At 40.2% G+C, this 26051-nt stretch overlaps 2 protein-coding genes across 2 annotated transcripts in view; one reads left to right on the top strand and one right to left on the bottom strand.

The window, feature by feature from the left end:
• Positions 1 to 26051, bottom strand: part of LOC308413683 (NACHT, LRR and PYD domains-containing protein 4A-like) — a gene marked incomplete at both ends in the record, with an annotated part of 667338 nt that overhangs the window by 151122 nt on the left and 490165 nt on the right. The gene's annotated exons all lie outside the window — the stretch shown is intronic.
• On the top strand, positions 196 to 26051 carry LOC308414025 (NACHT, LRR and PYD domains-containing protein 4A-like; the record flags this gene model as incomplete). Its single annotated transcript, XM_080909189.1, has 8 exons — positions 196 to 472; positions 5019 to 6594; positions 9598 to 9756; positions 10226 to 10360; positions 11005 to 11172; positions 21356 to 21526; positions 23527 to 23697; positions 25928 to 26051. The coding sequence occupies 8 exons, from the start codon at positions 196 to 198 to the stop codon at positions 26049 to 26051; spliced, it is 2781 nt and encodes a 926-aa protein (XP_080765315.1).

The raw sequence follows: 26051 nt of genomic DNA, 5'->3' as shown, positions 1-26051 counted from the left end.
ACAGGGGACTGCTCACTGGCTCACCACTGGCTCACTGCTGTTCCTGGTGGAGGGTGGTTCCTTTTAATTTTAATTAATTAGTTAACCAATTAATTTTGTAACTCAGCTGTTTGCCCAATTTTCCCACAGATCCTGACTGTTTTTTAATTCTGGTTCTCACATCTCTGAAGACTAGTCTATCTTCCTGAAAACAAGATGGCATCTTTCTTTTCTGATTTTGGCATTATGTGGTACTTGGAAAAACTAAAGAAGAAGGAATTCATGAAGTTTAAGGAGTTCCTCAAAGAGGAAATTTTGCAACTGGGACTGACACAAGTTTCTTGGACAGAATTAAAGAAAGCATCTCGGGAAGACCTTGCCAACTTACTGTTGAAACATTGTGAAGAATGGCAAGCCTGGGATGTGACCTTCAACATTTTCCAGAAGCTCAATAGGAAGGATCTCATAGAGAGGGCAAGAAGAGAGATTTGTGGTAAGTTGATAAAAGCTTTGTTACAGTGAATGTCATAGTTTTGATAATTGTTCTTCATGCTTACCATAGTGTCAGCAGGCATCATTTTCTACTTGACGGAGACATGAGGTCTATTCTGTGTGGTCAAATGTCTGAGTTTTCCATGTTCTAACCTAGTTGGTTAAACTTCTCCCAAGGATATTACCAATATTCCCTCTAATCTAAACTGGAGTCTTAACTTTACAGTGACATGGTAGCACTACGGGTTTAGGTAAGCAGCAACAGAAAACACCTGCAGTAGGTCGTATTTGTGACCTCTAGAAAAGTAGCTGAGTCTGCAAGATATGTTTCGTATAAATGTGATGATCTGACTTTCTATCTCAGCAACCACATAAAAGTCAGGCATGGTCACTCATTGATCAGTCTACTTGGCACTGTCTAACTCAGCTAAAAAAAGTGGCTCAAGTGAGATGGAGGGCCTGGAGAGATGACTCAGTGGTTAAGAACACAAACTCCTAAAGGGACCTCAGCTCCATTTCCAGAAACTACAAGGTGCTTCAAATTTTCTGTAACTCCAAATTTCAGGGTTCTAATGCCATTTTCTCTTCTCTGGTGGCACTGCATACCTTTGGTACACATACATGCATACAGACAAAAACACTCATTCATCCAAATTAAAAACAAATGAAAATTTTAAAGCAGAAAGCAGTTGAGGAAGACAGACAACGTCAATTCCTTGCCTCCTATGTTTATTGCATTCCCCTTCCACATACATATCGTATATGCATTTGAAATATATAGAAAAGCCATGTTTCATAAACACTGTAACCTTAGGAGTCATATTTGTTTTTATGCTGGTATAAGATATCAAAGATATTTTAAGGTTTAATTCCTTTCTTTGTCTTTGATGTTCCAGTGTCTTTCAATGATAAGCCTAGATGTATGTTTATTTTTCCAAGCTCATTCTGCCTGAGGTTCATTGATAGTTTTAGATCTTTGGCTATAAAATATTCTTTATTCCAGCCTTTATTTGTTTAAAAGTCGTCTCTGTGCTGCTCTTCCTCCCCCTATTTTAAGTCACTTTAAATCCAAATATCATCACCCCTTTCTTCCCAATACCTCTTCACATAAATCCACCCTCATTCTCCTCTCTCCCCTTTTTCTCAGAAGAGAGAGACCCCTGTGCATGACTACCCTCCATGCTGATACATCAAGTCACTGAGGCCAGACGAGGCAGACTCATTAGCAGACCTACAGGGAGGCCACAGATTCAGAGAGAGCCTTCATTCCAGTTGCTGGGGAATCTACATGAAGGCCAAGCTGCATATATGCTACATATGTGCTGGGGGAATGGAGCTATGTGTAGGACATGCTCTCTATTAGTTAGGTGGTTCAGTCTTTGGAACCCCCATGAGTCCAGATTAGTTGACACTTTTGGTTTCCCTGTGGAGTCCCTGCTGTCTTCAGGTACCAGAATCCTTCTCCCAACTCTTCCACAAGACCCTCCATTTAATGTTTGGTTGGGAGTATCTGGTTGGGAGTCCATTGGTTTCTGGGTAGAACCTCTCAGACGACAGTCATGCTCAGCTCCTGGTTGAAAACATAACAGAATATCATTAATAGTGTCTCAGTTTGATTCTTGTTCATAGGATGGGTCTCAATCTGGGGCAGTCATTTTTTGGCCAGCCCCTCAGTCTCTGCTCTATCATTTTTCCAGAATATCTTCTAGGTAGTCAGGGCACACACTGGGTTGACAATTTGTGGGTGGGTTGTTGTCTATATCCCTCCACTGGGAGTCCTTCCTAGCTACAGGAAGTAGACTCTTCAGGATCCATAGTCCCAAGTATAAGGAATCTCAGCTAGACTCACTCCCATGGACTCCCTGGGGTTTTTGCCCACCTGAGGGAGGTCTGTGGCATGTTTTAGAGATGCTCTAAACTGATTATTGTTTTTTCTCCTGCACTCCTTGCATCTGATGCCCCAATCCCATTCCCTCTCTCGCCCGGTTTCCATGCTCCTCCATTTCTGAAATCTATTTTTATTTCTAAGAAATATTCAAACATCCTCCTTTGGGCCGTCCATGTTGTTAGGCTTCTTTAGGTCTGTGGGTTGTACTTTGATAATCCTTTATGGTTAACATCCACTTATAAGTGAGTACATACCATTCATGTTCTTTTTATTAAAAATGTTTAAAAATTGCCCCTGTGCTGTTCTTTTCTGCCTGCTTGAAATCAAGTTGCACATAAAAATCTTAATTTATAATTAAATCCATATGGTCAGTTAGAAACTATATCATGTGTATGTGAGAGTGACCACATGTGTGTATGTGCACTATTTATGAACAGTGAGTGCCCTTGGAGGTCAGAAGTGCACATGAGATCTGGTTCTTCAGCACCTGGATGGTACCATGTGTATGTTTGTAACTAAACCAAGGTCTTCTGGGTGATTTTAACCACTGAGCAATTTCTTGAGCTCCACCTGTTAAATCTTTACACAATGTCTTATATCTTTTTATTTTACCTCTGTGCTCTATGCTGGCTTTTGCTTCTAGCCATTCTCTGGCCCTTTGTTCCCTGTTCAGCTGTTTCTCACCAATTACAAAATCTACTTGTTGGCTTCTTTTGACTTTTGGTACATGTATTATTTGTGTGTGCACATATGCACTTGCATACCATGGCACAAAGATCAGAGACAACTTCTGAGAGTTAATTCTGTTTCTGTCATTTGGGTCTCAGGAATCAAATTTTGATCCTCGGGCTTGATGATAAATGCCCCAAAGATGTCTCAACCGCCCCTATTTATTGATTCTTAATTTTAGCAAACATCTTTTGTGCATACCTTACTTTTCCTCAGATTTCACTGATTGCCCAACCTGAATTGTATTTTCATTGAGCACCTCTTAAAAATTAAGTATTATACTTGGCATACAGAGTGTTTCAGTGTAAATGTGTGTATTACTGTGCTTTGCTCACAGTACTCTCTCACTATGACTCTTCCTTCTCTCTTTCCCATGAGTGCCCTCTATCCCCTGAAATTATACCCTTTTTGCTTTCAAGCCATATATGTGGAAGGTTGGAAATGTTGAAAAACTTTTAAAGTAACTTTTCAAAAATTTTGCATATGCAAGCAAGTGTGTGGGATTGTGTGTGTGAGTGTACTGCCTGCAGAGATACAGACACTCTGGAGATGTGTCATAGGCTGTTGTGAGCCACCTGATGTGTATGCTGGAAACCACTCTCAAGACTCTTAGGTTAGCTATTGTGTGTAACTACTGAACCATCTCTCTAGCCCTATTATTGTACACATTTAAATTCAATATGACAGTACCTGCTTTCATTATTTAAGTTTAGGCAGCCATGTAGTCTCCTACTCATGGTTGGTGTTTTGGCTGACCCCAGTAGAGATTTATCTATAAAAGAAATGCTTTTGGTTTTGAATCAATATTTTAATTAAGTATATTGCAAGTTAAAGTAAAATAATAGCAAATGATCAAGATAGGTAGGTAGATAGTTTGGAAAATAGATCAATATATATATATAGAGAGAGAGGGAGAGGGAGAGGGAGAGGGAGAGGGAGAGGGAGAGAACGAACAAAACATGAAATTGGGCCAATAGAAGTTGACTGGGGAAGCCTCTTAATGGCATCTAACTGGAGTTCCCATTAAGAGCAGAGGGTATCCTCTCAAGTAATCTATCCAACTGCAAAAACAAATAATTGTAGGAGGGGTACATTGCCAAATCAGGCTCTCATAACATCAAGCTGTGCTCTCACAACATGCATCAGAAACCAGATTAAAAAGTTGGAGTGAGTTGGAGCTTCCAGTGGACCTTTCTCTCCATGGCTGTGTTTCCCATTTCTAGGGCTGGAATCTTTTCCCACTGCAGGTACCTTTATATCATGGGGTAAATAGTCATAAAAACTTCAAAAAATGGTTCACAATTTAGCCGATGTGAAGGGCATGATGCTTTTACTCTAGAGCTCTTTTATTTTCTTCCCTTTCTGTTCCAGAATTATGGATAAGCCCATTTGCAGTTAAGAACCCAAGAAGGCACTGTACTAAAACATGCTTGACTATGAAATGGGGAAAAGGGACAACCCCACTTCAAGTGCCAGCTTCTAAAACAGCATGTGACAGTTCAACAGTATAGCATTCACAACCCACACAGAAATGTAAATGTGATCCAAGGCCAGTGAAAATCTTCTCACATTACCTAGACTTGTTCTGGGCCCATAGCTTACAAATTTCTAAAATTATACATCAAAAGGGGGGTTAAGAAATGATTCAGTGGCTAGGAGCTTGTTTTATTCCTGAAGTGTACCTGACTTCAATTCCTAGCAACCATGTGGGGCTATTCATAAACAGCTGTAAATCCAGCTAAGGTTGGAGGTGGGATTTAACACCTCTGACCTCTACAGAAACACACTAACACACACATTATTAAAAATAAATATATTAAATGATTCATTCTGATAATTAAAATGTGGTATTCGAATTATGTATTGAAAGTTAAGTGAATGCTTAACTTTGGTATGTTGTGAATGTTTTTCCTTTTGCTCCCTGACACAGGATACCCAAAGGTATATCAAGCTCATTTGAAGAGGAAGCTAGCCCATGACAGTTCCAGAACATTCAACATTATTAATACTCAGGATTTATTAAATGAGAAATACACCAAGGATGAGTGTGACTCTGTTGAAAACCTTTTCCCATCATGTAGAACTGAGATGAAGCCACACATAGTAATCTTAAAAGGTGTGGCTGGAATTGGCAAGACACTAATGTTGAAAAGGTTAATGCATGCCTGGTTGAAAGGCCTGGTGTTTCAGAACAAATTCTCCTACATCTTCTACTTCTGCTGTCAAGATCTGAAGCAGATGAAGACAACTAGCCTGGCTGAACTGATCTGCAGAGAGTGGCCCAGTCCCTCAGCTCCCATAGAGGAGATAGTATCTGAACCTGAGAAACTCTTATTTATCATTGACAACATGGAAAAGATGGAATGTGATTTGTCCAAACATGAATCTGAGCTGTGTGACAACTTCTTGGAGAAGCAGCCTGTGAATGTACTGATGAGCAGTTTGCTCAGAAGGAAGATGCTCCCTGAATCCTCTATCCTTATCTCTGCTAACCCAGAGACATTTGAGAAAATGGCTGAGAGGATTGAGTACACAAATGTGACAACAATATCAGGATTCAATGAGAACCATATTAAGATACATTTTCACAGCTTGTTCCAAGATAGAAACAGAGCCCAGGAGGCCTTCAGTTTGGTGAGAGAAAATGAGCAGCTTTTTGCTGTATGTCACGTCCCTCTGCTTTGTGGGATGGTGGCTACTTGTCTAAAAAATGAGATAGAGAAGGGAAGAGACCCAATCTCCATCTGCCGACGCACCACCTCCGTGTATACCATACACATCCTCAATTTGTTCACTCCCCAAAATACCCAATATCCAAGTGCAAAAAGCCAAGAGCAACTGCAGGGCTTGTGTTCTCTGGCTGCTGAGGGCATGTGGACTGACACCTTTGTGTTTAGTGAGGAGGCTCTCAGGAGAAATGGGATCATGGACTCTGACATTACCACACTGCTGGACATTGGAATAATTGGAAAGATCAGCGAATCTGAAAATTCTTACATATTCCTCCACCTATCTGTCCAGGAGTTCTGTGCTGCCCTCTTTTATCTGGTAAGAAGCCATGAGGACCACCCTTGTCAGGATGTGAAATGTCTAGATACACTCATCTTTATGTTTCTGAAGAAAGTCAAAGTACAGTGGATCTTTTTAGGCTGTTTCATCTTCGGCCTTTTACATGAATTGGTAAAAAAAAAACTAGAAGCATTTTTTGGCCACCAGCTGTCCCAGGAAATAAAACATCAGTTGTATCTGTGCCTAGTCACCATACATGGCAATAAAGAGCTTCAAGAGCAGATAGATGGTATGAAGCTGTTTTCCTGTCTGTTTGAGATGGAGGATGAAGCCTTCCTAGAAACAGCAGTAAACTGTGTGCAGCACGTTAACTTTGTGGCTACTGATTGTTCTGATATCATTGTTGCTGGCTACTGCTTAAAACGCTGTTATACCCTGAAGAAACTATCCTTTTCAACCCAAAATGTTCTCAATGAAAAACGGGAATGCAAGTCTATGTGAGTCTATTTAATATCTTTCTTCTCTGTCCCATATTCAGAATCTGTCCCTGTGTGTTGATGATTTATATAGACAGAGTCAAAACTCAACCTTACTGGTTGTCCAATGGTGAGTAGTCATTGTAGAAACCACATATATAACTGCAAACAACAAAAACAGCATTAACAGTATGGGTGTGCATATATGTATATGTATGTATATATGTAAGTAGATATACAAATGAATACATATGTTTATATATATATGTATATATATATATACATATGTATCTGTATATATGTGTATATATGCACACAATCATGTATATACATGTATAGCTGTCAGCTTGAGAGTTGGTGGTACATAATACAGACAGGAGGGAGAAAGTGATGGGATAGAATTTCAATTAAATGGTTTAAAAATATTTACATCATAGAGTATATTTTAAGAAAAAGAGATTCACATGGTTTGACAAGAGCTTTTTATAAGATTCATTTTTCATTTATGTGTATGTAACTGCATGTTAGTATGCACATATGTGGAGATGTCCTCAGTGGCCAGAAGTCTGCGTCACATACTTTCTGGTCTTATGCTAAACCCCAGTTCTGGGTTCTGGGATACACATTCTTATTCTCTGAAGAAAAGTAAACACACTTAAATTAAACACTGAAATGTCCAACAGGCTCTGTTCTGAACCCAATGTGGACTCCTTAAAAGATAACATTATTTGATCTTATTAATATTTATTTTTGGTAATTGTTCTGAGACAGGATCTCACTGTGTTGCTGAGGCAGGCCTACAGGTAAGATGAAGTTTCTGTCTCCAGAGTACTGGAACTAAAGCTATGTGCTGATAGCTAATGCATGGCTATTTTTGTTAATTATTAATTATGCATATTATAGGTTCACAGTGATACATCATTTCATATATACAAGCACCCAGGAAGTAGCTCAGTTCACAAAATATTGCCTGGTTAAATGTACAGGTCCTGGATTTGTTCTCCAAGTTCATATAAAACCAAGTGCACATGCCTGTAATCCAAGCACTAGGGCAGGCCTGTAATATATACAGTATATGGTAGGAATACAGCATATGAATAACACTTAGCCAGGTCTGAGGGTCTAATGCTTGTAACCACAACTCCCAGAAAACTGTGCCAAAACATTCGCTCAGCATTTTAAAGTATTCTGGGCAACATACAATATGGCTACAAGGTCAGTGTGATCTAAAGAAGGAAATTCTGTCTCAAAAAAAATCAAGCAACAAAAAATTTTTGATCCCTTGACTCTCTTTTTTACATCCTGAGAACATATATACTAGGCTGGCACTATACCAGGAACAGCAGTCCTACCTCTTTTTTTTTTTTTTTGTTTGTTTGTTTGTTTTTTTTTTTTGTTTTTTTTTTTTTTTGTTTTGTTTTTGTTTTGTCTTAAAACATGGTTTAGGCTGCCTTCTATTCATTCTGTAATCAAGGCTGATCTTAAACTTCTGATCTTTTTGAAACAATAGAATAAGTTAAGCTGACTGATTAGGATCCCTGGAGTTTATCCATGAGACTTTCCTCTTCCTAGTTATAGTGTCCTTGTTCTCAGAGCAGCAGTGATATTAACCCAATGGACTGTAAGGTTGGAGTGAGATGATCTGTGTCCTGTGTATTTTCTGCCCTTCTGAGATGTGAGCATCACACTTGACTCTCTCTTGGTCACCTGGCTGCAAGCTACTTTTTAAAAGTTAAGAGTTATGGGGGATATAGGGATGGTTCAATTTCTGCACAAGTATGAGAACTTAAGTTTTATCCCCTGGATTCACATTTTTAAAAGGTTGTGCTTAGCAGCATGTATCTATAATCCCAGCTCTAATGATGCAGAGACAAGGCAAGCACATACATGTACACATATGCATATTTGCATGCACTCAAAAACGTGAAAAAAATCATGTACCGAACTGACCTACTTCATAGTATAGTACAGCAAAGGTGAGTTGCAAATACGGGTCACAGATAAAAGGTGTCTGCACTCATGTCTGATGACCTAAGTCATTTGTTTAGACTACGTGGTAGGAAACTGATTCCTGCAAGTTGTCCTTTGACCTCAATACACATAATGCACCATGCCAGTGAGTGATGCCTACAAGCTCAGCACACAGTCTCCCTCCCTGCCTCCCTCTCCCTCCCCCCTCTTTTTCTCCCTCTTCCCTCCTCTCTTTCCACACACACAGAAATGTTATAATGCAAATATGATTATCCTATTAGAGATAAGGAAAGTGGGCAGAGAAGTCACTTATATTATGCCTGATACACACTGTGTCCAATCTAAAGTGTGAGTCAGGAAATTCTTGCTCTAGGTTTTGACTTGGGGGCTATGAAACTCTGCCTAAATTTTTCATTCTAATATTACCAAGGTTTTCTGTAAGGCAGGATTTCTTAACTTCAATACTGCCAAGCTATCTGGGCTATCTTATCTTGCTGTGGAGCAGGGAAGGTCAGGGAAAGCTCCAGAAAACCATGGTTTTCAATGTGTGGGATTCTCAGAATTCTGAGATTTTCCAGTAGACATTAACTGCATCTACACCTCAAGCTATAACAGCCAAAGTCCCACAGACCTTGCCACATGTCTAGCTAAGAACTGCAAACTTGAAATGACCTCAGCTGTCTTTGATTACTCTGTTTGGGGAGTCAGTTTCGGTACATTTATGTACTGCAAATGGATTGACTTAGCGTTTTGTGAATGAGTAGAACTGAATGTGCTCGTAGGTTTTATCATCTCTTTATTAATATTTTATGAGTATGGATGCTTTTGCCTACATGTGTGTATATATATGATGTCTACATAGTACCATCATGGACAGAAATAGGGTGTCAGATAGTCCTGAAATTGGATTTATGGATAGTTGTGAGCCACCATTTTGTTGTTGGAAACTGAACTTGGTTCTTCTGTGAAGAGACCAAATTGTCTTAACCACCAAGACATCTTTCCAGCCCCTTGAGTTAACAGTATAATGTATTTCTTTCTCCTCTGTTACAGGGAAAAGCTTCTCACCTCTTGGAGTCAAATATGCTCTGTACTCATAAGCAGTAAGAATATCCAGGAACTCCAAATTAAAAACACTAGTCTCAGTGAGTCAGCCTTTTTGGTCTTGTATAACCATTTGAAGTACCACAACTGCACCTTTAAAGTATTTAAGTAAGTTAGAGGTTTCTTTTGATTTATTTTTATCACAGAAGCAACAGAATAACAGGCTTCCCACCATCTCTCAGCTAACTACATAAAAGAAGGCTTATACTGTCTAAAGTAGAACCTTACTAGATAGACACATATAATATCATTTGCCAAACATTCTTCACTGAGGGCTGTCCATAAATTGTAGGATGAAAAGTGTGGGGGTGGGGCGGGGAGACTCCACTGTTTACATTCTAGTAGCATCTCAATGTAATAGCCAATTTTACTTCCACATATTTCCACATGGTTCCATATAGAAGAGAAAATTCACCCAGTTTGAGAACCAGTGAGCTTTGTCACCGGGTAATAAAATTAGAGTTATCTGGTCATTATCAGATATAGGATTGTGCCAAAGGTGAGAGCTCAGGCTGGATAGAAACTGATGGATACCTCTCTTGTGCAGGGTAAATACTGTGCTTTTCTCATGTGAAAGTCGCATGTTCTTCAAGTTGATTCAGAACCACAGTTTACAGTCCTTGCACCTCACCTTCAGTGGCCTCTCCAGCACTGATGTGAAATTGTTGTGTGATGTCTTGAACCAGGAAGAATGTAACATAAGTAAACTGGAGTAAGTCTTTGTGTTCACCTTCACCGAGCTCATTGACTCCTTCTCAACAGAATCAAGTTAACTTTGATCTGTCTCTGGCCCTAACCTAAGCAATAATGGAGGGGACAATGGTTTACTTGATTCAAAATTTCAGCTTATAGGCTGTTGCTGTGGGAAGCCAGGGTAGCAAAACCTGGAACATAGTCCCATCACATGCACTATCAAGAGCAAAGAGCAGTGGATTAATGCACACATGCTAGTGTTCATCTGAGTTCTGAGAGGTCCAAACTTTCATGGGAATAACTAGCGGGGAGAGAGAGGGGGGGAGAGAGAGGGAGGGCGGAAGAGGGGGAGAGGGGGAGAGGGAGAGAGAGAGAGAGAGAGAGAGAGAGAGAGAGAGAGAGAGAGAGAGAGAGAGAGAGAGACAGAGAGACAGAGAGAGAGAGAGAGAGAGAGAGAGAGAGAGAGAGAGAGAGAGAGAGAGAGAGAGAGAGAGAGAGAGAGAGAGAGAGAGAGAGAGAGAGAGAGAGAGAGAGAGAGAGAGAGGAAGGAAAGAGTGGGAGAGGAGAGAGAGGGAGAGGAGAGGGGAGGGGGGTGAGAGGGGAGAGGGGAGAGAGGGGGAAGAGGGGGGAGAGGGGGGATTATGATTTTGTCTTTTCCTGCAGGCTAAAACACTGTAACCTTTCCCCTGATGACTGCAAAAACTTTGCCTTAGTCCTGATGCTCAGCACGAACTTGAAGGATCTTAATTTGTCATCCAACAACTTGGGCCAAGGAATAAAGTCACTTTGTAAAGCTTTGTGCCACCCAGACTGCATTCTGGAGAACTTATCGTAAGTGGCCATGGGAGGTGCGGACTGGGGTGAACTGTGGAATGTTTCAACCCTGTCTCCATTTACTAAAATTCCAGGTGTATCTGAGGAAATTTCTCACTCAGTAGGCATACTTTCTTTGCTGTCAGCGGCAGGACTTGATGCCTATAAATCTAGAGCTGAGGGCTGGAGGTAGGTGTGTGTCAGGAACAGATGTAGGAGAAGCTAATAACTATCAGGTGGTCTGCCTGAGATGGTCTGCCTCAGATTAAAATAATCCATGATCGATTTGATCCCATAGGCGAGGCCCAGGACAAAATCAGTCTTAGGAAAGTTTCCTGCTATTAATATGTGTTTCCTGTTATTATTAAACATATGTATCAATTTCTAGGTATTAACCCACACTTTTGAGCAGATCTCTGCAGACCTACCAATCTATAGCATTTTGTACTGATGATATGTAGACAAACAGATGAATTCTTAATTCATGATGATCCTATAAGTATTCTAAAATAATATTAGTATTTATTAAGACCTTTTATAGTGAGACTATTAGTTTGTTTCTGATTATTGAAACTGTAAGGAGAATTCTTGACTGTCTTTGTCAACAGTTAATTGCTTCTACTACACAGAGCATATTCCAAAAGGTTGTAAAACAGTTAACCAAACATCAAAAAGGGAACTCTGGTTATTAGAGATACTGGGACAGAAGATAAAACATTGACTGTGTTTATCTATACAAAACCTCACTAAAAAAGTAGTTGTGATTTTTAACTTTCCATGAGCCTGAGTTTCCTAACTTTCCACTGTGACAGGTGATGAATGTTTAGCCAGATAATTACTCTTAAAGGATATTTATAGAAACAATCTCTGTTGTAAACTTTTACTTCAATTTATGATATGAATTTCCATGCAAACTTTGAACATTTTTACCATGAGATCATGTATTCTGAAAGGTGTATACATGCTAAGGTCGAACAGGAGAAAGAGAACTGTGTTGAGAACTTTTTAGACAGAACACTTTTTAGTCAGATATGAACAGAACTTTTAAGGGCAGAACTGAAGATAACTTTTTTAGAAAGGACACAAAACTTTTTTGACAGGAATGAACTCAGAAGAACTTATAACTAAAGGCATAGCATTGGGGGAAAAGGCTTTGAGAGTAAAAGCATTATTTTGACTTCAGAGCAGGAGGAGAAAGCAAGATTGGAAGGAGAATGGAGTGGAATGACTTAGATACTATAAGGTAACATAAAAAACTAAAAGAATATAGAGGGAAAGGGGAAAGAAAAGGACTCTGCAGAGACAGCAGAAGGATCAGGCAGGATTCTCTTTCCCACGGGACAGAACAGGTCTGTTTTTTTATAACAAAGCAGGCTTAGTCTTATTAAAAGAAACAAAGCTTTCTTCTTATGAACTTGAATTTTATTTACTTTTATTTAGTAAAAGGTTAGAAGTTTTTATTTTTCTCTATGCAATATTGATTGGAGCTCATGTTTTATCCAAAACGTGTGAGTTCTTTCTGCAATGGTTCTTGGACTTTTGCTCCAAATGCATGTGTAAGTATAGGTGTGTGTGAGTGTGTGTGTGTGTGTGTGTGTAAGTGTGTAATTATGAAAATGTATGCAAGATTGGCTCAATCTTGGTTTGAATGAATGTATAAATATTCATGTGTGAATTTTGATATGGATTTGTGTGTTTATATATATTTGCTTATGTAAAATTTTTTCTTCTGTGAGCATTATTCTCTTTTCCTGGCTCGATAAAAATGTATCAATCCTAACTTCTTTATAGCCTGCAAACATGAGGCATCTGACAAAAGGGAAAATGCTCTAGCAATTAACCCTTTACTGTATTTGTTATGTTAAGATAAGGTGCAGTTTCCAGCCTCAGAGGAACACAGAAGGCAGGTAAGATACAGTAGTGAAGTAACGTAGACTTAGATACGTACTTTTATTTTATTTTAGTTTATTTGCTACACAACAACCTTAAATCCCTCTTGAGACAAAAGTTTTAGCATCAAGCAACGCTCTTCTGCCTCTGCTGCCTCAAGGAGAACTAAAAAGTAAATACCGCATTGGGGCTGGTCCCCTGCAGATGTATCCCAGAGCTTCAGGATTAGACGTGTTGGTGAGTTCCCATCTCTGAACACGACAGAGAGCAACCGAGGAAGGCATTTTCATCATCCTCCAACCTCCAAACACAGGAGCACACGTGCAGCATACATACTCTTAGACTTCTGACAGGCAATATAGAGACATAAGAGACAGTCTAAAACATACTCCTTACTTGAATATTGTGAATGACAGACTATGTCCTGTGAGAAAGCGAATCTTGTGTAGCATGGCTGTGACTCTTTTTTTCTTTTTTCATTTTTCTGGGATGTTCTCTGCATTTACATTTCAATAGTTATCCCCTTCCCACAATTTCATCTCCACTTATCTCATTGGCACCATGAGAGTGCTCACTCTCCCTACTACCATCTTCCACCTCAGCATATGACATATTGGCGTTCCTCTACACTGGGAAAATGAGCCCTCCCTTGACCAAAGGCCTCTCTCCCATTGATGCCAGAGAATGTTATCCTCTGCTGCATATACACTTGGGGCAATGAGTCTCTTTGTGTGAACTATTGGCTGGTATTTCAGTCCCTAAGAGCTGTGGTGGGTTTAATTGGTAATTTTGTTCTTCCTATGAGGTTGGAGACCCTGTCAGCTCCTTCAGTCCTTTCTCTAGCTCCTTCGTTGCGGTCCTCATATTCAGTCTGGTGGTTATCTGCAAGCATCCTCCTCTGTATCAGTATGGCTCTGTCAGGGACTCTGAGGAGGCATCCATATCATGTTCCTGCCAGTAAGCACTACTTGGCATCAGCAAACGTGCTTGGCTTTAGTGGCTGCATATGGTATGGATCCCCTGGATGATCTTTTCTCCAATTCCTGCTCCTCTATGTGGCCCTTTATTTCCTCCATGAGTGTTTTGTTCTCCGTTCGAAAAACTGTGGCATCACCTTCTGGCATTCCTTCTCTTTCAGCTTCATAAGTTGTGTGAGTTTTTTCTTGGGTATTCATGCTTTTTGGTTTAGTATATTCTTATATATATGGGTACATACCGTGAGTGTTCTTTTGTGACTGGATTAACTTACTCAGGATTATAGCTTCAAGTCTATCCATTTGACTACAAATTTCATGAAGTCATTGTTTTTAATAGCTAAGTAGTACCACATTCTGTATATATAGCACAATTTTTGTATCCATTCTTCTGTTGATCGACATCTGGGTTCTTTCCAGCTTCTGATAAATAAGGCTGTTATGAACATAGTGGAGCATTTGTCCTTGTTAGATGTTAGAGATTCTCTTGGGTATATGCCCAAGATTGGTATAGCTGGGTCTTCAGGTAGTACTATGTCCAATTTTTTGAGGCAGTGCCAGGCTGATTTCTAGAGTGGTTGTACCAGTTTACAATCCTACCAGGAGTTGAGGAGTGTTCCTCTTTCTCCACATTCTTGACAGCATCTGCTGTCACCTGTGTTTTCATCTTAGCCATTCTGACTGGTGTGAGGTGAAATCTTAGGATGGTTTTGATTTGCATTTCCCTGATGATTAGGGATGTTGAGCATTTCTTTAAGTGATTCTCAGCCATTGGGTATTCTTCAGTTGAGAATTCTTTGTTTAGCTTTGTACACCATTTTTCAATAGGATTATTTGATTCTCTAGAGTTTAAATTCTTGTGTACTTTGTATATCTTGAATATTAGCCAATGCATACAAAGATGCATATCTCAGATATTGAATTGGTAAGGATCTTTTTCCAGTCTCTTGGTTGCCAGTTTGTCATGTTGAGAGTGCCCTTTGCCTTACAGAAGTGTTGCAATTTCATGAGGTTCCATTTGTTGATAACTGATCTTAGAGCATATGCCACTGATGTTCTGTTCAGGAAAATTTGCCCTGTGCCTATGTGTTCTATAATCTTCCCCATTTTTTGTTCTGTTAGTTTCAGTGTACCTGGTTTGATGTGGAGGTCTTTGATCCAGTTGGACTAGATCTTTGTACAAGAAGTTAAAGTATCAATTTGCAATCTTCTGCATGGTGACTGCCACTTAAAACATCACCATTTGTTTAAGATGCTGTCCTTTTTCTATTGAAAGTTTTTAGCTACTTTGTCAAAGATCAAGTGACTATAGGTTTGTGGGTTCATTTCTAGGTCTTCTATTCTATTCAATTTGATCTACCCACCTGTGTCTGTACCAATACTGTTGTACTTAATAATCTGAGAGGAGCACTCTGCTCCTTTGGGGGAAGGTAGCCCCTTACTACAGGTCCCAGGGAAGGCTGCTTCTGGTGTGCTCTGCCTGGCTCACAGAAATTCAGGCTGGGAGGCATGGGAACAAATCCCAGCAGGGTGCTGCCAGGCCTGTGACTCAGCCCTGTGCTCAGATTATAGACCTGCTGGCCTGTGCCATAAACCCCTGGCTGCCTGTTAGAAAAGTGCAGAGCCTGCAATAAGGCTCAGGGATAAAGAGTTCATGGAGGACGAAGGAGTCAGGACCACAAATGAACCAGGACTGAAGAGAAGGTTTCAAAGTGTGTCTTTATATTCGCCAGCCTCTCTCCTTTGTTCTGTTTTTTTTTTAAACAGCCCAAAATCCAACCACTGGATTCCCTACATTTTCCTGTAAGATTGGCCACAGTTGTTTTTCTAATGCTACATATGTGTGTGTGTGTGTGTGTGTGTGTGTGTCTGTGTGTGTGTGTGTGTGTGTGTGTGTGCGCGTGAGCGTGTGCGTGTGCGTGTGCGTGTGTGTGTGTGTGTGTGTGTGTGTGTGTGTGTGTTTGTGCCTGTGCAGGGGAGGATCTTATGGAGTGGCTGATTTGGCTAGAGTCTAAGTCACTCTCTCCTGTGGAGGTGGGGTTTGGGACGTGCCTAGAGCCTTGTACATCTGCCTCATTGTGGTGTATCCAGGCAAAGTGGATTTGCAATTGCGAGTTCAGAAAGCACTTCCTGTTGACAGTTACCTGTTTTTGGGGCTTCGACCAAACTTGACCTCTCACAATTCCACTTTGGCCCTTCAATCCCACAATTCCCCTTTCTCTTTTTATAGCAGAGAGGTATCATCAAAACATTGGATTTCTAAGTTGGGGACAGTTTGGTACTGGACTAAAACCAAATAGGTGGTGATTTTTGCGATGTTGCTCATTTGCTGTTTAGGAGTTGGATGAGGCAGGGTGCTAGGAGGAGCAGGGCTCCTATAGCTAGTATGGGGCCAAGGATAAGAAGAAACCAAGCTACCAAGGGGTTAGAGTACCAAGGGGAAAGGGTTAGGAGGACAAAGGATCTTTGAACAAAGTGATTGTCCCATGGGTATACAAATCAACATCGATATTGAACAATATTTGACTAATCTGGTTATACATCATGTCTTCCTTGCTATCCTATAATTTCCCCCACATTCAGCAGTTGTTTGGCTTTGACAAGAAATGTCATGTACAGCGGGAAGGTTTCAAGTCTGTCTTCTGTGGGTCTCTGCAATTGTCTGTAGATCTCAGCATGTTGTCTTGGGGGTCGTCAGTCAGATGGGGTGTCTGGAGCAAGGCAGCTTTGTTGTCCCAGGTGGGTCTGAGGAGATAGCATTCAGTCTTGGGTCAGTCTATGGGAGTAGTACTGTAGCAAACCTTTGGAGGTGATCACAGCAGAGGAGCAGAGCCCCAAAAGGGAGGGTTCTGCTTAGGAGGGTTAGCCTGTGATGGTTTGCTTGGGAGTACATCATGGTCTGTTGTTATGATCCTAGAAAAGCAAGAGTGTTAGAGATATTCTGTCTTGGAAGACATCCTTTAAGTCTGCTTTGGATGGCTGAGGAAGAGAATTTTATGTTAATTATTTATCTGTGACAGGCAGTAACAGCTTGTCTATCAAAGGAAGCTTGTTGTTGTTTAGTAATTCAGTAATGGCTATCAGTAGAGTTGGTTTGGCCTGTGGAAATAGATTAACAATAGACAACTTTTAGACATAAATCATGAATTCTAGAAAAAAATGATCTTTTAAGTAAAGAGGCATGAGGATTTTTGGGCTGAGAAGCACGAACATTGCCTTAAGTGTGTCTGTTGAAGACAACAAGCATAGAAACAAAGATTAACACTTTTTGGTCCTTAGGTGTGTTTTTCTACTGTCTTTGACTGGTCTAGGTGCAGAGGTTGGAGAGGACATTCTCTACTTGTGTATTTTGGCAGACTGGTCTGGTTTCCCACTATTTTTCTTCTAAATTCTAAATATAGAAGGTGAGGAGATGAAAGGACAACTTCTAATGAAAGCTCTAAGAGAAAATAGTCTTGGTCACAGTCAGGGATAGAGGGAGTAAAAAGCAGTCGTTGGATTAGTGATGGGGGAGTCCTGCGTCCTAGTCCTGCCTTTCCAAGCAGAGGTGCTTGTGGAGGAGCAGATGCAAGAAATTTTACTATGGCGGCTGGGTGGGCATGGGGCGAGAAGAAGCCGCAAGACCCCGCACAAAAGGTGGAGAAGCAAAGTCTGTGCTGTGGGAACAGGGGACCGGAGCTGTCAAGTTCTCAGGCTCCGGGACACCCAGGCGCCTCTGGATATTGCCAAAGAACTGAGAATGAAATGAGGACCCATGAGCAGGGCCGAGAAGGGGAAAAGGGGAACTCTGGAGAACCCAAGAGCAGAGCCAAGATGGTGAAAGGGGAACTCTGGCACCCATGACCTGTAGGCTTTTTGTTTAGCAGTAGCCCCGTCTAGGAATATAGAGAAGACTTCTTAGGTAAAAGCTTTCCTACAGGTCCTGGCGACAGGTCCAGATAAAGAGAAATGGTCTATGAGTTAAAGATGTAAACTGTCAAGGCAGAAAGTGAATGAGTAAAACCTTATCCTGACTTTACAGGATGGGCCTGAGACTTACAAAAAAATCCTTTAGTAAGGAGGAGTGTCTGGGAACAATGTATAATTGGCTATGCTTATAGGCCTTTTGAATTGGGGGTGACTTGGGGTAGGGTTTTGTAAATTTTCTTGGGTATTACATTCTTTCAGTTGGTTCCTTTCTGTTTGGCTGGTGAGGACTACCTTTGGAAGATATCTCTTCCTAGAAGATTAGTGGCTACCTGAGGCACTAAAGGGCATATGAGACCTGTGGTTCCATCTGGATCTTCCCACTTATCTGCCTGTTTAGTGATGAGAGCATTTGAGGGGCCCCCTATGCCGAGGAGCTGGGGTCCAGAGATCAGTTGCCAGCCATTTGAGATCTCTTGCTGTCTTAAAACTTTCCTGTCTGCTCCAGTGTCAATAGGCACTTGAATAGTTTGTTGTCTGTTTTAATGCTCAAATTAGGGTGAGAGCTTTCTGAGATGCTGGATACCCATAAGACTTCTAGGGGGTTATCTGTCTCTTACTGTCAGGGCTCCAGTGGTGTAACATCCTTATCATATGTAAACATTGGTTCAGGGAGTGAAGAAGGACAAGTATCTCTCCAGTCTTGGCAGGTATTTAGGCTGCCAAATGGCTCTGCAGAAGACATTTTGTCCAGGGTGCATGAATGCCATCCTCTTTTAACTGCTTGCCTAAGTTCTTTTAAATCTGAAGCTTGTTGTGGATACCAATTTAGTGATTCAGCTTGATTTGTATTAATATTTATAGGGATTGATTGTTGTTTCCTGCTATTATTGTTAATGGAGATAGAATTGTTTGTGTTTCTCTTATTTGGAGTTTGTTGCAGGGAGATTAATTTCTTGCTCTTCCTAGGGTGAAGTTTCCCTCTTTATGGTAGAGGTTTCTATGTATTATCCTTTGTCAGGCTGGATTGGTGGATGGATATTGTGTAAATTTGCTTTTGTCCTCGAATATCTTGGTTTCTTTATCTATGGTAACTGAGAGTTTTGCTGGACATGGTAACCTGGGCTTGCATTTGTGTCCTCTTAAGGTCTGAAGGACATTAGTCCCAAATCTTTTAGTTTTCATTGTCTCTGTTGAAAAGTCTGGTGTAATTCTGATTGGTCTGCATTCATATGTTACCTACTTTTTTTTTTCTCCCTGCTTTTAGTATTATTTCTTTGTTTTGAATATTTATTGTTTTGACTATTGTGTGTTGGAAACAATTTCTTTTCTGGTCCAATTTATTTGGGGTTATGAAGGCCTCTTACATGTTCATGGTTATCTCTTTCTTTAACCTGGGGAAGTTTTCTTCTGTAATTTTGTTGAAGATATTTACTGGAACTTTTAGTTGGGAATCTGCTCTTTTCTACATCTATTATCCTTAGATTTTGTCTTCTCATTCTGTCCTAGATCTTCTGGATGTTTTGGTTTAGAATCTTTTTGATTTTTGTATTTTCTCTAACTGTTGTGTTAATCCTTTCTATGGTATCTTCTGCCCCTAAGATTTTCTCTTCAATCTCTTGTATTTTGTTCATGATGCTTGCATCTGTGACTCCTTATGTCTTTCCCAAGTTTTCCAACTTCAGGATTGCCTTTTATTGAGATTTCTTTATTGTTTCTATTTCTGTTTTCAGTTCCTCCAACAATTTGTTCATGCTTTCCTATATCTCTTTATGTGAATTTTTTCTTGTGTGTGTGTGTGTGTGTGTGTGTGTGTGTGTGTGTGTGTGTTTCTTCTGTAAGGGCTTCAACCCATTTGTGTGTATTCTCCTGGCTTTTCTTTACTTCTTTAAGTGTGTTATTTATGTGCTTCTTGAGGCTCTCAATCCTCATCATGAAGAATGATTTTAAGGGTATAAATCTTGTTTTTCTAGTCAGTTGGGATATCCACTATTAGCTGTGGCAGGAGAACTGGGTTCTGATATTGCCAGGTTGCTTGGTTTCCATTAGATTCTTGCATTTGCTTCTTGCCATCTTATTATGGGTTCTGCTAGGTGATCTTGTTTTCTCTGACTGGAACTTGTCTGGACTGTGGGACCATGGCCTCTGGAGGGAGAGTGCTCCTGTGTGCTCCGCTCTTTGGGTAGGTGCTTGTTCCAATGGCAGTGCCGGGTCCTGATGCAAGTGAGCCAGGTTTGTTCTTGGACAGGAAGAATCTGTTCCCAGACAGCGCTGTTACCTGGGCACTGAGAGTTCTGGGTGGCCTCTCCCAGAATACTCAGTGAGGAGGGAGAGTAGATTTGCCCCTGAGTTCAGGAGTGAGAACCCACCTGCATCTCTTCCAGGTGCCCAGAAACCTGTGATCAAGCCTCCAGTCTGGATGAAACTGGGCCAGCTCTGGCCTTGGGGAGGAAGTGTCTGTTCCCAGGCAGCACTGCTACCTGGGTCCTGAGAGTCCCTGGTGGCCTCTCCTGGGATAGACAGTGAAGAGAAAGTACAGCCTCATCTCTGGGCTCAGGAGTGAGAGCCCTCCTGAGGCTCTTCAGGGTGCCCTGCAACCTCTGGGCAGGCTGCCAGTCCTGATGAAACTGGACCTTGGGCCAGAAGTGGCTGTGAATTTTGATAGGGATGATGTGGAGAGTATTATATGCATCCATAACAGGCTAGGACAGTTGCCCAGTCATTCCTTGAGAGAACCAATTGACAAAGCTATTCTGACTTTCCCATAGGTACTATGATGTACACCTGCAAGCATCATATATAAACATATACAAAAAATAAATTATATCATCTTTACCCAAAATTGATTTTTGTAAGAATAATTTTATCACAGCCTCATAATTGAAACTAAACCACATACACATTGTTTTTTAAGTATATTTTTTCATAGTTTTTTTTCTATTGGATATTTTATGTATTTACATTTCAGATGTTATCCCCTATTCCTGTTTCCCCTCTGAAACCCTCTTATCCCATCTGCTCACACCCTGTTTTTATGAGGGTGTTCCATCTCCCACCCATCCACTTCTGCCTCATTGTTCTAGCATTCCCCAACATTGAGGAATCCAGCCTTTCCAACATTGATATGCTTGTTTATATTACAATAATCATGTAGCTTTTAAAAACATCCTTAAAGACAATGATTGAGGCATTGTTAAAATAAAAGATGTAGGTTAGCTTTGGGTGGTAAGGTCTTCCAAATATTATCATTTTTAATGAATGCCTTAGTTTTAATGCTAGATCTGATGTGAATCAGAAGGAATGAAAGGAGATGTTTTTAGATAATCCAGAAGTTCCTCCACTCGCTTGAATATTTTATTACTGTTACTATGTGTAAAGTTGTGATACTCTTACATTTTTCTTTTCCATAAGCCTTTTCTTCTCTCCTAAAGGTTGGCCAACTGCTCCCTCAGTGAGAAATGTTGGGACTATCTGTCTGATGTTCTTCGGCGTAACAAAACACTGAGGTATTTAGACATCAGCTATAATGATCTGAATGATAATGGACTGAAGATTCTCTGTAAGGCTCTGACTCTCCCAGACTGTGTCCTGAAGTCACTACGGTAGGTTTCTTTGAGCTTGGTCTTGAAGGCCCTCTAAGACTATGTAATGTAAAGTCACTAATCTCTGGTTCTTGAAGATCCTTTGCTGTGGACAGATCTGTGCCTCAATCTTTGTCATGGTTTTGGTATGCCGTGGGCAGCTGCTCAGGATATAAACACAAGAACTAAATTAGAAAGCAGAGCATAGAAACAGAAACAGGGTCTAGGATATAACCGATCAGCCCACACAAAAATGGTCCACATTTTCTCCTTAGACAACAACATTCCAGAGATCCCACAATATCCCAAAACAGTGGCGCCATCTGTGGAATAATTCTTTAAATACAGGAGCCTGTAGAAAACATTTCATGTCTTCTACAAAGAAAGAGTAAGACATGGAAAAGGGATCCTGAAATACATGTGAATTGATTAGTGTGCCTGAAAATTCAAGTATCAGTAATCAAAAGAAAAATGACAAAATACTATATTTCAAATTGTAAAGTAAAGAGGTTTGGGGGAAATTTAATGTGGTTGTCGGTTTTATCCTGCCCAAGTGTATTAGTATTCCAGGATCTAATGGCCTTATATGACAAATTCAGATGTGTTCTATTTGGGAGAATACTGTTGCCTAATCTGTTGTGAAGTCTCATATTTAAAAAAAATTTTTGTCATGTCCTGAAAGGTGATAAGGGATAAAATGCAAACCCAATGTAGAATGTGTTTTCCTTCTAAAGATATCTTTCTAAAACCCACTGTGGTATCATATTAGATATATTATAAAAACAGTAAAACTATCTGTGGTTCCCAAGCGCTATAGAGAGCAAGGGAAAATATTTTAAAAGTATAAACCACTTGAAGTGTCTAAACATACTGACTATGTAATTTAAAATCCACTGGGAGAGCAAAAATCAGTTTTCTCTAATGGAATAAAACTTAGTTTAAAACACACATGTTAAGAAATGGTCCATAATCAGGAATTGTCTTACTTAGTGTTTTACTGCTGTTTACAGACACCATGACCAAGGAAATTCTTATAAGGACATCATTTAATTGGGGCTTGCTTACAGGTTCAGAGGTTCAGACCATTATCATGAAGCCAAGAACATGTCAACATATAGGCAGGCATGGTGTAGGCAGAAATAAGGCCTCTACATCGTCATCTGAAGACTGCTAGTGGAACACTAACTTCCAGGCACCTGGAAAGTGGGTCTGATAGCCCACACCCACAGTGACACACCTACTCCAATGAGGCCACACCTCCAAATAGTGTCACTCCCTGGTCTAGCATATACAAACCATAACAGAAATAGATGGACAACACAAAATGGAGTCTGCTTTCTGTGCTTTACTCAGTTGGTGTTTTGTTTAACCAAACTAGGCTAGAATGAGATGCCATGTCCTCGTTCTTCCCTTAATGTAAAGTGTAAACCTTGGAAGATCAACAGTAACCCCTCCTACACTGCTTATGCACTTTTGGGTTTCCCATAGTGCCCCACTCCATTTTCATATGAGTTTCCTGTATTCATTTATTGCTGAACAATACTATTTCACATATTATTATTTTAACTTTTCAAAAGAGTATTTTTACTTCAACTAATGTGTGTGTGTATGTGCGTGTGCACATATACTCATGCAATACTGAACCTTTGTGAATGCAAGTTCCTGTAGGAGACTGAAGAGGGAGCCCCTGGAACTGAAATTACAGGAGCTTATGAGCTGACTGTCATAGATTCTGACAACCAAACATGAGTCTTCTGCAAGAAAAATGGCTCTTAAACTCTCAGCCTCCTCTTCAACACCCTTTGTAAACTTTCATTGCTATGTAGTGTAGATGATCTTATAGAGCATTTTAAATATCTAAGCATGCCTGATTTACTCAGATCTTGTTGTCTGTTGACCATGGAGAAAATGCTGTTTTCTGAATCTGAGTGTTGTCCTTAGTTTCAGGCATCATTGAGCCTTGGAGATGCTTCCTCTTCAGAACTGGGAGTAACTGCTGAACTGTGTTTTTTATCTTCCAGTATGACAGATTGTCGCATCACCTCTAATGGCTGCCAAGACCTGGCTGAAGTCCTGAAGAACAACCAAAACCTAAGTTATCTATTTCTTTCAAACAATAAGCTAGGAGACGCTGGTGTGAAGCTGCTATGTGATGGTCTAAAACATCCCAACTGTCGATTAATTAATCTTAAGTGGGTGTCAACAATGTTTTAGCTATGCTTTTGAGGGTGGCAAAAGGTGGTCGATTAATGTGCAGGAAAAAAAAAGAAATTAAAACTCTATAGGGGTTAGAGAGATGGCGTAGTATTTAAGAGCACCGGCTACTTTTCCAGAGGAACCAGGTTCAATTCCCAGCACTTATGTGGCAGTTCACACCCTTCTATGACTCCAGTTTCAGGGTACCCACTACCTTTATACATACATACATACATACATACATGCATACATACATGCATACATGCATACATACATACATGCATACATGCATGCATACATACATACATGCATGCATGCATACATACATGCATACATACATACATACATACATGCATACATGCATACATACATGCATACATACATACATGCATACATACATACATACATACATGCATACATACATACATAAATACATACATGCATGCATACATACATACATGCATGCATACATACATACATACATGCATGCATGCATGCATGCATACATACATACATAAATACATACATACATGCATGCATACATACATACATGCATGCATGCATGCATGCATACATACATACATACATGCATGCATGCATACATACGTACATACATTCATTCATGCATGCATGCATACATACATACATACATGCATACATACATGCATACATACATGCATACATACATGCATACATGCATACATGCATGCATACATGCATACATGCATGCATACATGCATACATACATACATGCATGCATACATACATACATGCATACATACATACATACATACATGCATACATACATACATGCATGCATACATACATACATACATACATACATGCATGCATACATACATACATGCATGCATACATACATACATAAATACATACATACATGCATGCATACATACATACATGCATGCATACATACATAGATACATGCATGCATACATAGATACATACATGTAGGCAAAATAGCAATGCTCATAAAGTAAAATAATTTAACTTCTATAAAGACAATATAGCAGTTAACAGTGTTTGAATTAATAAGCCACTTCACAGCTTCAAGCCCAAAAAGCTGTGCATTTTTATTATTGTCTGATTGCTAATCTCACCAGGCATGACATATCTGGACTGAATGGCTGAAGAAAAAGTAAATATACATATGGTTGGAAAGATGCATGGATACACAGGTGGATGCCAAGAAGGATGAATGAATGTATACATGGCAGGATAACTGATGGTTGCATGCAAGGAATAGATGTTTATTACATGGATGATGGATATTTGGTTGGATGAGTGCAGAGATGTTTGGATGGATGCATGGGTGGATGTGTGAGTGATTGATGGTTGCAAGAATAGATATATGGTTGTCATCATGGATGGAAGCCTGCATTGGATGGGAGTATATGTGGATACTGGAAGCATGCAGAGATGGTTGGATGGACACATGGATGGTTGGATGTCCACTGGAGATGACAGGAATGACTAGATCACAACTCTTTGACTTATTTCAGTGGACAAAGTGATGTGACAACTGCTTTGGCTGCCATGACAAAAATAGATTGAATGGGTCCTCTAATATGGATTTATTGATAAACACAATAGTAGATGGTAGAAGTGAGATTATGCTGTCATCAGGGATGGATCATTTAGAGGCCCAAGGCAAGGAGTATATTCCAGGCTTTTTTCATTGACATAAAGTTGGTTGTCTTCTCCCTGTGTCCTCACAGGTATACAAATTTGGATCCAAACCAGTTGTCCTCATTTTAACGCTTTCCTCTGAAAAGATTCTCTCTCAAAGTTCCATCTCATGGACCTGTGGATTAATCCCTCAACAGATGAATTGTGTAGCACATGGTTTAGCCAATAGCAAAATGATTGATTCTCAATGCTTCAAATCAAAATGTACCAAGGTGTTTGAGGTGTAGGCTCAGAACTCACCAACCCTGGTCCCTTGTTTCACTGTATTACAATTCGAGGTCCAATTTCATCCCAGGTTCTAGGGCCAGGGAAGCAGAGGATCAGTGCTATGTCACCATCAACCTGGATACTCAGAATGAGCAATTGTGGTCACATTTGCCAAGGAAAGTAAAAGTTTATGTTTCAAACCCTGGGTTTTCAAGAGACTGTCCTCAGAAGGCATAAAGTGTGCCTATAATAACTGATTAACTTCCTACAAATATTCTCACCCTGACATAGAGCTGTTCCTTTGTGTTGTAGGTTGATAAACTGCGAGATAACTGGTGCCAGTATTGAAGACCTTTCTTCTGTTTTTCTCCAGTCCACTACCCTACATAGCATTAACCTGTGTGGGAATGCCTGTGAAATGGGTGGACCTGGATAG

The sequence above is a fragment of the Micromys minutus genome (genome assembly GCF_963924665.1).
Source record: "Micromys minutus genome assembly, chromosome: 32".
Taxonomy (NCBI): domain Eukaryota; kingdom Metazoa; phylum Chordata; class Mammalia; order Rodentia; family Muridae; genus Micromys; species Micromys minutus.
The sequence above is the reverse complement of the archived record's forward strand: the minus strand, read 5'-3'. Positions and strand labels throughout refer to the sequence as shown.